The sequence below is a fragment of the Oncorhynchus gorbuscha genome, unplaced genomic scaffold (genome assembly GCF_021184085.1).
Source record: "Oncorhynchus gorbuscha isolate QuinsamMale2020 ecotype Even-year unplaced genomic scaffold, OgorEven_v1.0 Un_scaffold_5:::fragment_8:::debris, whole genome shotgun sequence".
Taxonomy (NCBI): domain Eukaryota; kingdom Metazoa; phylum Chordata; class Actinopteri; order Salmoniformes; family Salmonidae; genus Oncorhynchus; species Oncorhynchus gorbuscha.
The window spans coordinates 125,527-141,207 of record NW_025745330.1 but is presented as its reverse complement, the minus strand read 5'-3'; the positions used below and the strand labels follow the sequence as shown (position 1 = coordinate 141,207).

At 31.5% G+C, this 15,681-nt stretch overlaps 1 protein-coding gene across 1 annotated transcript in view; it reads left to right on the top strand.

Moving 5' to 3' along the window:
* The window catches only part of LOC124018399 (TRPM8 channel-associated factor homolog), a 96,487-nt gene extending 82,114 nt beyond the window's left edge, over window positions 1-14,373 (top strand). Inside the window, exon 6 of the mRNA XM_046333708.1 lies at window positions 14,360-14,373. Coding sequence (XP_046189664.1) covers window positions 14,360-14,373 — 14 coding nt within the window. The remainder of the gene's footprint in view (window positions 1-14,359) is intronic.
* The last annotated feature ends 1,308 nt before the right edge of the window (window positions 14,374-15,681 follow it).

Sequence of the window (15,681 nt, the reverse complement as noted above, 5' to 3'; positions counted from 1 at the left end):
ACATCCAAAGTGCATCAAACATGAATTAGAGCTTGTTTTTGTAAAAGTGTTTATTTCTGTATTTCAATGTTGAAATTTGCTGAAGATTGTCCACAGTGTTCATATCATCCTGAATAAAGAGTACAGTAAAAAAATCCAGAGTGCATCAAACATTGATTTAGAGATTGTTTATGGAAAAGTATTTATTTCTGTATTTCAATGTTGCAACTTGCTGAAAATTGTCCACAGTGTTCATATCATCTCGAATAAACAGAACAATTATTTTTTACATCCAAAGTGCATCAAACATGAATTAGAGCTTGTTTTTGTAAAAGTGGTTATTTCTGTATTTCAATGTTGAAATTTGCTGAAAATTGTCCACAGTGTTCATATCATACTGAATAAAACAGTATAGCAAAAAAAAATCCAGAGTGCATCAAACATGATTTAGAACTTGTTTTTGGAAAAGTGTTTATTTCTGTATTTCAATGTTGCAACTTGCTGAAAATTGTCCACAGTGTTCATATCATCTCGAATAAACAGAACAATTATTTTTTACATCCAAAGTGCATCAAACATGAATTAGAGCTTGTTTTTGTAAAAGTGTTTATTTCTGTATTTCAATGTTGAAATTTGCTGAAGATTGTCCACAGTGTTCATATCATCCTGAATAAAGATTATAGTAAAAAAACAATCCAGAGTGCATCAAACATTGATTTAGAGATTGTTTTTGGAAAAGTGTTTATTTCTGTATTTCAATGTTGCAACTTGCTGAAAATTGTCCACAGTGTTCATATCATCTCGAATAAATAGAACAATTATTTTTTACATCCAGAGTGCATCAAACATTGATTTAGAGATTGTTTTTGGAAAAGTGTTTATTTCTGTATTTCAATGTTGCAACTTGCTGAAATTTGTCCACAGTGTTCATATCATCCTGAATAAAGAGTACAGTAAAAAAAAATCCAGAGTTTATCAAACATGATTTAGGGCTTGGTTTTGGAAAAGAAAGTGTTAATTTTTGTATTTCAATTTTGCAACTTGCTGAAAATTGTCCACAGTGTTCATATCATACTGAATAAAGATTATAGTAACAAAAACAATCCAGAGTGCATCAAACATTGATTTAGAGATTGTTTTTGGAAAAGTGTTTATTTCTGTATTTCAATGTTGCAACTTGCTGAAAATTGTCCACAGTGTTCATATCATCTCTGAATAAATAGAACAATTATTTTTTACATCCAGAGTGCATCAAACATTGATTTAGAGATTGTTTTTGGAAAAGTGTTTATTTCTGTATTTCAATGTTGCAACTTGCTGAAAATTGTCCACAGTGTTCATATCATCTCGAATAAACAGAACAATTATTTTTTACATCCAAAGTGCATCAAACATGAATTAGAGGTTGTTTTTGTAAAAGTGGTTATTTCTGTATTTCAATGTTGAAATTTGCTGAAAATTGTCCACAGTGTTCATATCATACTGAATAAAACAGTATAGCAAAAAAAAAAATCCAGAGTGCATCAAACATGATTTAGAACTTGTTTTTGGAAAAGTGGTTATTTCTGTATTTCAATGTCGCAACTTGCTGAAAACTGTCCACAGTGATTATGTTATCCTGAATAAACAGAACCCATTTTTTTACATTCAAAGTGCATCAAACATGATTTAGAGCTTGTTTTTGGAAAAGTGTTTATTTCTGTATTTCAATGTTGAAATTTGCTGAAAATTGTCCACAGTGTTCATATCATCTCGAATAAAATGAACACATTTTTTTTACATCCAATGTGTATCAAACATGATTTAGAGCTTGTTTTTGGAAATGTGGTTATTTCTGTATTTCAATTTTGCAACTTGCTGAAAATTGTCCACAGTGTTCATATCATACTGAATAAACAGTATAGCAAAAAAAATATCCAGAGTGCATCAAACATTGATTTAGAGATTGTTTTTGGAAAAGTGTTTATTTCTGTATTTCAATGTTGCAACTTGCTGAAAATTGTCCACAGTGTTCATATCATCTCGAATAAATAGAACAATTATTTTTTACATCCAGAGTGCATCAAACATTGATTTAGAGATTGTTTTTGGAAAAGTGTTTATTTCTGTATTTCAATGTTGCAACTTGCTGAAATTTGTCCACAGTGTTCATATCATCCTATGAATAAACAGAACAATTATTTTTTACATCCAAAGTGCATCAAACATGAATTAGAGGTTGTTTTTGTAAAAGTGGTTATTTCTGTGTTTCAATGTTGAAATTTCCTGAAAATTGTCCACAGTGTTCATATCATACTGAATAAAACAGTATAGCAAAAAAAAATCCATAGTGCATCAAACATGATTTAGAACTTGTTTTTGGAAAAGTGGTTATTTCTGTACTTCAATGTCGCAACTTGCTGAAAACTGTCCACAGTGATTATGTTATCCTGAATAAACAGAACCCATTTTTTTACATTCAAAGTGCATCAAACATGATTTAGAGCTTGTTTTTGGAAAAGTGTTTATTTCTGTATTTCAATGTTGAAATTTGCTGAAAATTGTCCACAGTGTTCATATCATCTCGAATAAAATGAACACATTTGTTTTTACATCCAATGTGTATCAAACATGATTTAGAGCTTGTTTTTGGAAATGTGGTTATTTCTGTATTTCAATTTTGCAACTTGCTGAAAATTGTCCACAGTGTTCATATCATACTGAATAAACAGTATAGCAAAAATAATATCCAGAGTGCATCAAACATTGATTTAGAGATTGTTTTTGGAAAAGTGTTTATTTCTGTATTTCAATGTTGCAACTTGCTGAAAATTGTCCACAGTGTTCATATCATCACGAATAGCTCAGTTGGTAGAGCATGGCGCTTGTGAAAGTGGGTTCGATCCCGGGACCACATATGTAGAATGTATGCACACATAACTGTAAGTCGCTTTGGATAAAAGCGTCTGCTAAATGGCATATATTATTATATATTATAAACAGAACAATTATTTTTTACATCCAAAGTGCATCAAACATGAATTAGAGCTTGTTTTTGTAAAAGTGGTTATTTCTGTATTTCAATGTTGAAATTTGCTGAAGATTGTCCACAGTGTTCATATCATCCTGAATAAACATGAAAAATAAACAGTATCAAACATTGATTTAGAGATTGTTTATGGAAAAGTGGTTATTTCTGTGTTTCAATGTTGAAATTTCCTGAAAATTGTCCACAGTGTTCATCATACTGAATAAAACAGTATAGCAAAAAAATCCAGAGTGCATCAAACATGATTTAGAACTTGTTTTTGGAAAAGTGGTTATTTCTGTATTTCAATGTTGCAACTTGCTGAAAACTGTCCACAGTGATTATGTTATCCTGAATAAACAGAACCCATTTTTTTACATCCAAAGTGCATCAAACATGATTTAGAGCTTGTTTTTGGAAAAGTGTTTATTTCTGTATTTCAATGTTGAAATTTGCTGAAAATTGTCCACAGTGTTCATATCATCTCGAATAAAATGAACACATTTTTTTTACATCCAATGTGTATCAAACATGATTTAGAGCTTGTTTTTGGAAATGTGGTTATTTCTGTACTTCAATGTCGCAACTTGCTGAAAACTGTCCACAGTGATTATGTTATCCTGAATAAACAGAACCCATTTTTTTACATTCAAAGTGCATCAAACATGATTTAGAGCTTGTTTTTGGAAAAGTGTTTATTTCTGTATTTCAATGTTGAAATTTGCTGAAAATTGTCCACAGTGTTCATATCATCTCGAATAAAATGAACACATTTTTTTACATCCAATCAAACATGATTTAGAGCTTGTTTTTGGAAATATTTCTGTATTTCAATTTTGCAACTTGCTGAAAATTGTCCACAGTGTTCATATCATACTGAATAAACAGAACAATTATTTTTTACATCCAAAGTGCATCAAACATGAATTAGAGCTTGTTTTTGTAAAAGTGTTTATTTCTGTATTTCAATGTTGAAATTTGCTGAAGATTGTGTCCACAGTGTTCATATCATCCTGAATAAAGAGTACAGTAAAAAAAAATCCAGAGTGCATCAAACATTGATTTAGAGATTGTTTATGGAAAAGTATTTATTTCTGTATTTCAATGTTGCAACTTGCTGAAAATTGTCCACAGTGTTCATATCATCTCGAATAAACAGAACAATTATTTTTTACATCCAAAGTGCATCAAACATGAATTAGAGCTTGTTTTTGTAAAAGTGGTTATTTCTGTATTTCAATGTTGAAATTTGCTGAAAATTGTCCACAGTGTTCATATCATACTGAATAAAACAGTATTGCAAAAAAAAATCCAGAGTGCATCAAACATGATTTAGAACTTGTTTTTGGAAAAGTGTTTATTTCTGTATTTCAATGTTGCAACTTGCTGAAAATTGTCCACAGTGTTCATATCATCTCGAATAAACAGAACAATTATTTTTTACATCCAAAGTGCATCAAACATGAATTAGAGCTTGTTTTTGTAAAAGTGTTTATTTCTGTATTTCAATGTTGAAATTTGCTGAAGATTGTCCACAGTGTTCATATCATCCTGAATAAAGAGTACAGTAAAATAAAAATCCAGAGTGCATCAAACATTGATTTAGAGATTGTTTATGGAAAAGTATTTATTTCTGTATTTCAATGTTGCAACTTGCTGAAAATTGTCCACAGTGTTCATATCATCTCAAATAAACAGAACAATTATTTTTACATCCAAAGTGCATCAAACATGAATTAGAGCTTGTTTTTGTAAAAGTGTTTATTTCTGTATTTCAATGTTGCAACTTGCTGAAAATTGTCCACAGTGTTCGTATCATCTCGAATAAACAGAACAATTATTTTTTACATCCAAAGTGCATCAAACATGAATTAGAGCTTGTTTTTGTAAAAGTGTTTATTTCTGTATTTCAATGTTGAAATTTGCTGAAGATTGTCCACAGTGTTCATATCATCCTGAATAAAGAGTACAGTAAAAAAAATCCAGAGTTTATCAAACATGATTTAGGGCTTGGTTTTGGAAAAGAAAGTGTTAATTTTTGTATTTCAATTTTGCAACTTGCTGAAAATTGTCCACAGTGTTCATATCATACTGAATAAAGATTATAGTAACAAAAACAATCCAGAGTGCATCAAACATTGATTTAGAGATTGTTTTTGGAAAAGTGTTTATTTCTGTATTTCAATGTTGCAACTTGCTGAAATTGTCCACAGTGTTCATATCATCCGAATAAACAGAACAATTATTTTTTACATCCAAAGTGCATCAAACATGAATTAGAGGTTGTTTTTGTAAAAGTGGTTATTTCTGTGTTTCAATGTTGAAATTTCCTGAAAATTGTCCACAGTGTTCATATCATACTGAATAAAACAGTAAGCAAAAAAATCCAAAGTGCATCAAACATGATTTAGAACTTGTTTTTGGAAAAGTGGTTATTTCTGTATTTCAATGTCGCAACTTGCTGAAAACTGTCCACAGTGATTATGTTATCCTGAATGAATAAGAACCCATTTTTTTACATTCAAAGTGCATCAAACATGATTTAGAGCTTGTTTTTGGAAAAGTGTTTATTTCTGTATTTCAATGTTGAAATTTGCTGAAAATTGTCCACAGTGTTCATATCATCTCGAATAAAATGAACACATTTTTTTTTTACATCCAATGTGTATCAAACATGATTTAGAGCTTGTTTTTGGAAATGTGGTTATTTCTGTATTTCAATTTTGAACTTGCTGAAAATTGTCCACAGTGTTCATATCATACTGAATAAAGATTATAGTAACAAAAACAATCCATAGTGCATCAAACATGATTTAGAACTTGTTTTTGGAAAAGTGGTTATTTCTGTACTTCAATGTCGCAACTTGCTGAAAACTGTCCACAGTGATTATGTTATCCTGAATAAACAGAACCCATTTTTTTACATTCAAAGTGCATCAAACATGATTTAGAGCTTGTTTTTGGAAAAGTGTTTATTTCTGTATTTCAATGTTGAAATTTGCTGAAAATTGTCCACAGTGTTCATATCATCTCGAATAAAATGAACACATTTTTTTTACATTGAATGTGTATCAAACATGATTTAGAGCTTGTTTTTGGAAATGTGGTTATTTCTGTATTTCAATTTTGCAACTTGCTGAAAATTGTCCACAGTGTTCATATCATACTGAATAAACAGTATAGCAAAAAATAATATCCAGAGTGCATCAAACATTGATTTAGAGATTGTTTTTGGAAAAGTGTTTATTTCTGTATTTCAATGTTGCAACTTGCTGAAAATTGTCCACAGTGATCATATCATCACGAATAGCTCAGTTGGTAGAGCATGGTGCTTGTAACGCCAGGGTAGTGGGTTCGATCCCCGGGACCACCCATACGTAGAATGTATGCACACATGACTGTAAGTCGCTTTGGATAAAAGTGTCTGCTAAATGGCATATATTATAAACAGAACAATTATTTTTTACATCCAAAGTGCATCAAACATGAATTAGAGCTTGTTTTTGTAAAAGTGGTTATTTCTGTATTTCAATGTTGAAATTTGCTGAAGATTGTCCACAGTGTTCATATCATCCTGAATAAACAGTACAGTAAAAAAATCCAGAGTTTATCAAACATGATTTAGGGCTTGTTTTTGGAAAATAAAATATTAATTTTTGTATTTCAATTTTGCAACTTGCTGAAAATTGTCCACAGTGTTCATATCATCTCGAATAAACAGAACAATTATTTTTTTACATCCAAAGTGCATCAAACATGAATTAGAGCTTGTTTTTGTAAAAGTGGTTATTTCTGTATTTCAATGTTGAAATTTGCTGAAGATTGTCCACAGTGTTCATATCATCCTGAATAAAGAGTACAGTAAAAAAAGATCCAGAGTTTATCAAACATGATTTAGGGCTTCTTTTTGGAAAAGAAAGTGTTATTTTTGTATTTCAATTTTGCAACTTGCTGAAAATTGTCCACAGTGTTCATTTCATACTGAATAAACAGTATAGCAAAAAATAATATCCAGAGTGCATCAAACATTGAATTAGAGCTTGTTTTTGTAAAAGTGTTTATTTCTGTATTTCAATGTTGAAATTTGCTGAAGATTGTCCACAGTGTTCATAATATCCTGAATAAACAGTACAGTAAAAAACATATAGAGTTTATAAAACATGATTTAGGGCTTCTTTTTGGAAAAGAAAGTGTTAATTTTTGTATTTCAATTTTGCAACTTGCTGAAAATTGTCCACAGTGTTCATATCATACTGAATAAACAGTATAGCAAAAAATAATATCCAGAGTGCATCAAACATTGAATTAGAGCTTGTTTTTGTAAAAGTGGTTATTTCTGTATTTCAATGTTGAAATTTGCTGAAGATTGTCCACAGTGTTCATAATATCCTGAATAAACAGTACAGTAAAAAAATATAGAGTTTATAAAACATGATTTAGGGCTTGTTTTTGGAAAAGAAAATATTAATTTTTCGTATTTCAATTTTGCAACTTGCTGAAAATTGTCCACAGTGTTCATATCATCCTGAATAAACATTATAGCAAAAAATAAAATCCAGAGTGCATCAAACATTGATTTAGAGATTGTTTATGGAAAAGTGTTTATTTCTGTATTTCAATGTTGAAATTTGCTGAAGATTGTCCACAGTGTTCATATCATCCTGAATAAAGAGTACAGTAAAAAAAATCCAGAGTGCATCAAATATTGATTTAGAGATTGTTTATGGAAAAGTATTTATTTCTGTATTTCAATGTTGCAACTTGCTGAAAATTGTCCACAGTGTTCATATCAACACGAATCAACAGAACAATTATTTTTTACATCCAAAGTGCATCAAACATGAATTAGAGCTTGTTTTTGTAAAAGTGGTTATTTCTGTATTTCAATGTTGAAATTTGCTGAAAATTGTCCACAGTGTTCATATCATACTGAATAAAAGAGTATAGCAAAAAAAATCCAGAGTGCATCAAACATGATTTAGAACTTGTTTTTGGAAAAGTGGTTATTTCTGTATTTCAATGTCGCAATTTGCTGAAAACTGTCCACAGTGATTATGTTATCCTGAATGAACAGAACCCATTTTTTTTACATTCAAAGTGCATCAAACATGATTCAGAGCTTGTTTTTGGAAAAGTGTTTATTTCTGTATTTCAATGTTGCAACTTGCTGAAAATTGTCCACAGTGTTCATATCATCTCGAATAAAATGAACACATTTTTTTTACATCCAATGTGTATCAAACATGATTTAGAGCTTGTTTTTGGAAATGTGGTTATTTCTGTATTTCAATTTTGCAACTTGCTGAAAATTGTCCACAGTGTTCATATCATCTCTGAATAAACAGAACAATTATTTTTTTACATCCAGAGTGCATCAAACATTGAATTAGAGCTTGTTTTTGTAAAAGTGGTTATTTCTGTATTTCAATGTTGAAATTTGCTGAAGATTGTCCACAGTGTTCATAATATCCTGAATAAACAGTACAGTAAAAAATATAGAGTTTATAAAACATGATTTAGGGCTTGTTTTTGGAAAATAAAATATTAATTTTTGTATTTCAATTTTGCAACTTGCTGAAAATTGTCCACAGTGTTCATATCATACTGAATAAACATTATAGCAAAAAATAAAATCCAGAGTGCATCAAACATTGATTTAGAGATTGTTTTTGGAAAAGTGTTTATTTCTGTATTTCAATGTTGAAATTTGCTGAAAATTGTCCACAGTGTTCATATCATACTGAATAAACAGTATAGCAAAAAATAAAATCCAGAGTGCATCAAACATTGATTTAGAGATTGTTTTTGGAAAAGTGTTTATTTCTGTATTTCAATGTTGCAACTTGCTGAAAATTGTCCACAGTGTTCATATCATCACGAATAAACAGAACAATTATTTTTTACATCCAAAGTGCATCAAACATGAATTAGAGCTTGTTTTTGTAAAAGTGGTTATTTCTGTATTTCAATGTTGAAATTTGCTGAAAATTGTCCACAGTGTTCATATCATACTGAATAAAACAGTATAGCAAAAAAATCCAGAGTGCATCAAACATGATTTAGAACTTGTTTTTGGAAAAGTGGTTATTTCTGATTTAATGTCGCAACTTGCTGAAAACTGTCCACAGTGATTATGTTATCCTGAATGAACAGAACCCATTTTATTTACATTAAAGTTCAAACATGATTCAAAGCTTGTTTTTGGAAAAGTGTTTATTTCTGTATTTCAATGTTGAAATTTGCTGAAAATTGTCCACAGTGTTCATATCATCCTGAATAAACAGTAACCAAAAATTTTAAAATCCAGAGTGCATCAAACATTGATTTAGAGATTGTTTTTGGAAAAGTGTTTATTTCTGTATTTCAATGTTGCAACTTGCTGAAAATTGTCCACAGTGTTCATATCATCTCGAATAAACAGAACAATTATTTTTTACATCCAAAGTGCATCAAACATGAATTAGAGCTTGTTTTTGTAAAAGTGGTTATTTCTGTATTTCAATGTTGAAATTTGCTGAAAATTGTCCACAGTGTTCATATCATACTGAATAAACAGTATAGCAAAAAAAAAATCCAGAGTGCATCAAACATGATTTTTAGAATGAACAACAGTTCAATGTTTTTTACCTTAGAAAACAACAGCAGTCAGTTGAATTTTTTTATTTCAATGAATTACAACTTGCTTTAGAAAAACAACAGTCAGTCAATGAATCTTGTCAATGAATCTTACTTTACCTTAGAATCAAATCTGTCAATTTATCTACACTTGAACAACAGCAGTCAGTATTTCAATTTTGTAACGCCAGGGTAGTGGGTTCGATTCCCGGGACCAATACGTAGAATGTATGCACACATGACTGTAAGTCGCTTTGGATAAAAGCGTCTGCAAATGGCATATGATTTATATATAACTTGTTTTTGGAAAAGTGGTTATTTCTGTATTTCAATGTTGAAATTTGCTGAAAACTGTCCACAGTGTTATGATATCCTGAATGAACAGAACCCATTTTATTTACATTCAAAATCAAACATGATTCAGAGCTTGTTTTTGGAAAACATTTCTGATTTAATGTTGAAATTTGCTTGTTTTTCATACTGGAAAAAAAATAAAATCCAGAGTGCATCAAACATGATTTAGAGATTTTTTTGGAAAAGTGTTTACTTCTGTATTTCAATGTTGCAACTTGCTGAAAATTGTCCACAGTGTTCATATCATCACGAATAAACAGAACAATTATTTTTTACATCCAAAGTGCATCAAACATGAATTAGAGCTTGTTTTTGTAAAAGTGGTTATTTCTGTATTTCAATGTTGAAATTTGCTGAAAATTGTCCACAGTGTTCATATCATACTGAATAAAACAGTATAGCAAAAAAAAATCCAGAGTGCATCAAACATGATTTAGAACTTGTTTTTGGAAAAGTGGTTATTTCTGTATTTCAATGTCGCAACTTGCTGAAAACTGTCCACAGTGATTATGTTATCCTGAATGAACAGAACCCATTTTATTTACATTCAAAGTGCATCAAACATGATTCAAAGCTTGTTTTTGGAAAAGTGTTTATTTCTGTATTTCAATGTTGAAATTTGCTGAAAATTGTCCACAGTGTTCATATCATCTGAATAAACAGTATAGCAAAAAATAAAATCCAGAGTGCATCAAACATTGATTTAGAGATTGTTTTTGGAAAAGTGTTTATTTCTGTATTTCAATGTTGCAACTTGCTGAAAATTGTCCACAGTGTTCATATCATCACTGAATAAACAGAACAATTATTTTTTACATCCAAAGTGCATCAAACATGAATTAGAGCTTGTTTTTGTAAAAGTGGTTATTTCTGTATTTCAATGTTGAAATTTGCTGAAAATTGTCCACAGTGTTCATATCATACTGAATAAACAGTATAGCAAAAAAAATCCAGAGTGCATCAAACATGATTTAGAACTTGTTTTTGGAAAAGTGGTTATTTCTGTATTTCAATGTGCAACTTGCAAAACATGATTATGTTATCCTGAATAAACAGAACCCATTTTTTTACATTCAAAGTGCATCAAACATGAATTTTTTTTTGGAAAAGTGTTTATTTCTGTATTTCAATGTTGCAACTTGCTGAAAATTGTCCACAGTGTTCATATCATCTCGAATAAACAGAACAATTATTTTTTTTACATCCAAAGTGCATCAAACATGAATTAGAGCTTGTTTTTGTAAAAGTGGTTATTTCTGTATTTCAATGTTGAAATTTGCTGAAGATTGTCCACAGTGTTCATATCATCCTAAATAAAGAGTACAGTAAAAAAAAAAATCCAGAGTTTATCAAACATGATTTAGGGCTTGTTTTTGGAAAAGAAAGTGTTTATTTTTGTATTTCAATTTTGCAACTTGCTGAAAATTGTCCACAGTGTTCATATCATCCTGAATAAACATTATAGCAAAAAAATAAAATCCAGAGTGCATCAAACATTGATTTAGAGATTGTTTTTGGAAAAGTGTTTATTTCTGTATTTCAATGTTGAAATTTGCTGAAAATTGTCCACAGTGTTCATATCATCCTGAATAAAAGTACAGTAAAAAAAAATCCAGAGTGCATCAAACATGATTTAGAACTTGTTTTTGGAAAAGTGGTTATTTCTGTATTTCAATGTTGCAACTTGCTGAAAACTGTCCACAGTGATTCATGTCATCCTGAATAAACAGAACCCATTTTTTTACATCCAAAGTGCATCAAACATGATTTAGAGCTTGTTTTTGGAAAAGTGTTTATTTCTGTATTTCAATGTTGAAATTTGCTGAAAATTGTCCACAGTGTTCATATCATACGGAATAAACAGTATAGCAAAAATAAAAATCCAGAGTGCATCAAACATTGATTTAGAGATTGTTTTTGGAAAAGTGTTTATTTCTGTATTTCAATGTTGCAACTTGCTGAATATTGTCCACAGTGTTCATATCATCACGAATAAACAGAACAATTATTTTTTACATCCAAAGTGCATCAAACATGAATTAGAGCTTGTTTTTGTAAAAGTGGTTATTTCTGTATTTCAATGTTGAAATTTGCTGAAAATTGTCCACAGTGTTCATATCATACTGAATAAACAGTATAGCAAAAAAAATATCCAGAGTGCATCAAACATGATTTAGAACTTGTTTTTGGAAAAGTGGTTATTTCTGTATTTCAATGTCGCAACTTGCTGAAAACTGTCCACAGTGATTATGTTATCCTGAATGAACAGAACCCATTTTTTTACATTCAAAGTGCATCAAACATGATTCAGAGCTTGTTTTTGGAAAAGTGTTTATTTCTGTATTTCAATGTTGCAACTTGCTGAAAATTGTCCACAGTGTTCATATCATCTCGAATAAACAGAACAATTATTTTTTACATCCAAAGTGCATCAAACATGATTTAGGGCTTCTTTTTGGAAAAGAAAGTGTTAATTTTTGTATTTCAATTTTGCAACTTGCTGAAAATTGTCCACAGTGTTCATATCATACTGAATAAACAGTATAGCAAAAAATAAAATCCAGAGTGCATCAAACATTGATTTAGAGATTGTTTTTGGAAAAGTGTTTATTTCTGTATTTCAATGTTGAAATTTGCTGAAAATTGTCCACAGTGTTCATATCATACTGAATAAAACAGTACAGTAAAAAAATCCATAGTGCATCAAACATGATTTAGAACTTGTTTTTGGAAAAGTGGTTATTTCTGTATTTCAATGTTGCAACTTGCTGAAAACTGTCCACAGTGATTATATCATCCTCAATAAACAGAACCCATTTTTTTTACATTCAAAGTGCATCAAACATGATTTAGAGCTTGTTTTTGGAAAAGTGTTTATTTCTGTATTTCAATGTTGAAATTTGCTGAAAATTGTCCACAGTGTTCATATCATCTCGAATAAAATGAACACATTTTTTTTTACATCCAAAGTGCATCAAACATGAATTAGAGCTTGTTTTTGTAAAAGTGTTTATTTCTGTATTTCAATGTTGAAATTTGCTGAAGATTGTCCACAGTGTTCATATCATCCTGAATAAAGAGTACAGTAAAAGAAAATATCCAGAGTGCATCAAACATTGATTTAGAGATTGTTTTTGGAAAAGTATTTATTTCTGTATTTCAATGTTGCAACTTGCTGAAAATTGTCCACAGTGTTCATATCATCTCGAATAAACAGAACAATTATTTTTTACATCCAAAGTGCATCAAACATGAATTAGAGCTTGTTTTTGTAAAAGTGGTTATTTCTGTATTTCAATGTTGAAATTTGCTGAAAATTGTCCACAGTGTTCATATCATACTGAATAAAACAGTATTGCAAAAAAAAATCCAGAGTGCATCAAACATGATTTAGAACTTGTTTTGGAAAAGTGTTTATTTCTGTATTTCAATGTTGCAACTTGCTGAAAATTGTCCACAGTGTTCATATCATCCTGAATAAACAGAACAATTATTTTTTCAAAGTGCATCAAACATGAATTAGAGCTTGTTTTTGTAAAAGTGTTTATTTCTGTATTTCAATGTTGAAATTTGCTGAAGATTGTCCACAGTGTTCATATCATCCTGAATAAAGAGTACAGTAAAATAAAAATCCAGAGTGCATCAAACATTGATTTAGAGATTGTTTATGGAAAAGTATTTATTTCTGTATTTCAATGTTGCAACTTGCTGAAAATTGTCCACAGTGTTCCTATCTCTGATTTGGTCCTGCCGTATAAACAGCTACGGTCACAAAATATTTCCTAATTGTCCCTCCAAGCAAACAGTGGAGGCATTTCAGCTCCATTTTTATGGAACGGTCTGCCTACCCATGTCAGAGACGCAAACTCGGAACCTGTCTTTACTGAAGACTCATCTCTTCAGTGGGTCATATGATTCTGGCCCAGGAGTTCTGGCTCTGGAGCATTCTCTGCCTGGCCGGTTCCCCTTTTTCCACTGGGATTCTCTGCCTCTAACCCTATTATAAACTGAGTCACTGGCTTGCTGGGGCTCTCTCGTGCCGTCCCTGGGGGTGCGTCACCTGGGTGAGGTTGATTCACTGTTGTGGTCGGCCTGTCTGGGTTTCCTTTGGGTTGTACCGTGTCGGAGATCTTTGTGGGCTATATCATTGTCTCAGGATGGTAAGTAGATTTCCCTCTAGTGGTGTGGGGGCTGTGCTTTGGCAAAGTGGGTGGGGTTATATCCTTCCTGTTTGGCCCTGTCCGGGGTGTCCTCGGATGGGGCCACAGTGTCTCCTGACCCCTCCTGTCTCAGCCTCCATTGTAGTTTATGTGTCACAGTGTCAGTTTGTTTATCTGGAGTACTTCTCCTGTCCTATTCGGTGTCCTGTGTAAATCTGAATAAACAGTTCTCTAATTCTCTCAGGACCTGAGCCCTAGAACCATGCCCCAAACATGATGATCAAACCTGGCCATGCTGCTGCTCCAGTTTCAACTGGCCTGGGCCCTAAGGACTACCTGACATGAGGACTCCTTGCTGTCCCCAGTCCACCTGGCCATGCTCCTGCTCCAGTTTCAACTGTTCTGCCTTGCTATTATTCAACCATGCTGGTCATTTATGAACATTTGAACATCTTGGCCACGTTCTGTTATAATCTCCAAATTGGCCACCCCACATATGCTCTCTCTAATTCTCTCTTTCTTTCTCTCTCTCGGAAAATTGTACCTGACATGATGGCTCCTTGCTGTCCCCAGTTCACCTATCATACTGAATGCTGCTCCAGTTTCAACTGTTCTGCCTTAAAATTTGACCATGCTGGTCAGTGCATCAAACATTTTCTGTTTAATCTGTTTTTGGAAAAAGAGGACTGGCCACCCCACATAGCCCGGTTCCTCTATTTCTTCCTAGGTTTTGGCCTTTCTAGGGATTTTTCCTAGCCACCGTGCTTTTACACCTGCATTGTTTGCTGTTTGGGGTTTTAGGCTGGGTTTCTGTACAGCACTTTGAGATATCAGCTGATGTACGAAGGGCTATATAAATAAATTTGATTTGATTTGATTTGATCATCTCGAATAAACAGAACAATTATTTTTTACATCCAAAGTGCATCAAACATGAATTAGAGCTTGTTTTTGTAAAAGTGTTTATTTCTGTATTTCAATGTTGCAACTTGCTGAAAATTGTCCACAGTGTTCGTATCATCTCGAATAAACAGAACAATTATTTTTTACATCCAAAGTGCATCAAACATGAATTAGAGCTTGTTTTTGTAAAAGTGTTTATTTCTGTATTTCAATGTTGAAATTTGCTGAAGATTGTCCACAGTGTTCATATCATCCTGAATAAAATGAACAGTAAAAAAATCCAGAGTTTATCAAACATGATTTAGGGCTTGTTTTTGGAAAAGAAAGTGTTAATTTTTGTATTTCAATTTTGCAACTTGCTGAAAATTGTCCACAGTGTTCATATCATACTGAATAAACAGTATAGCAAAAAATAATATCCAGAGTGCATCAAACATTGATTTAGAGATTGTTTTTGGAAAAGTGTTTATTTCTGTATTTCAATGTTGCAACTTGCTGAAAATTGTCCACAGTGTTCATATCATCACGAATAGCTCAGTTGGTAGAGCATGGTGCTTGTGAAGGGTAGTGGGTTCGATCCCCGGGACCACCCATACGTAGAATGTATGCACACATAACTGTAAGTCGCTTTGGATAAAAGCGTCTGCTAAATGGCATATATTA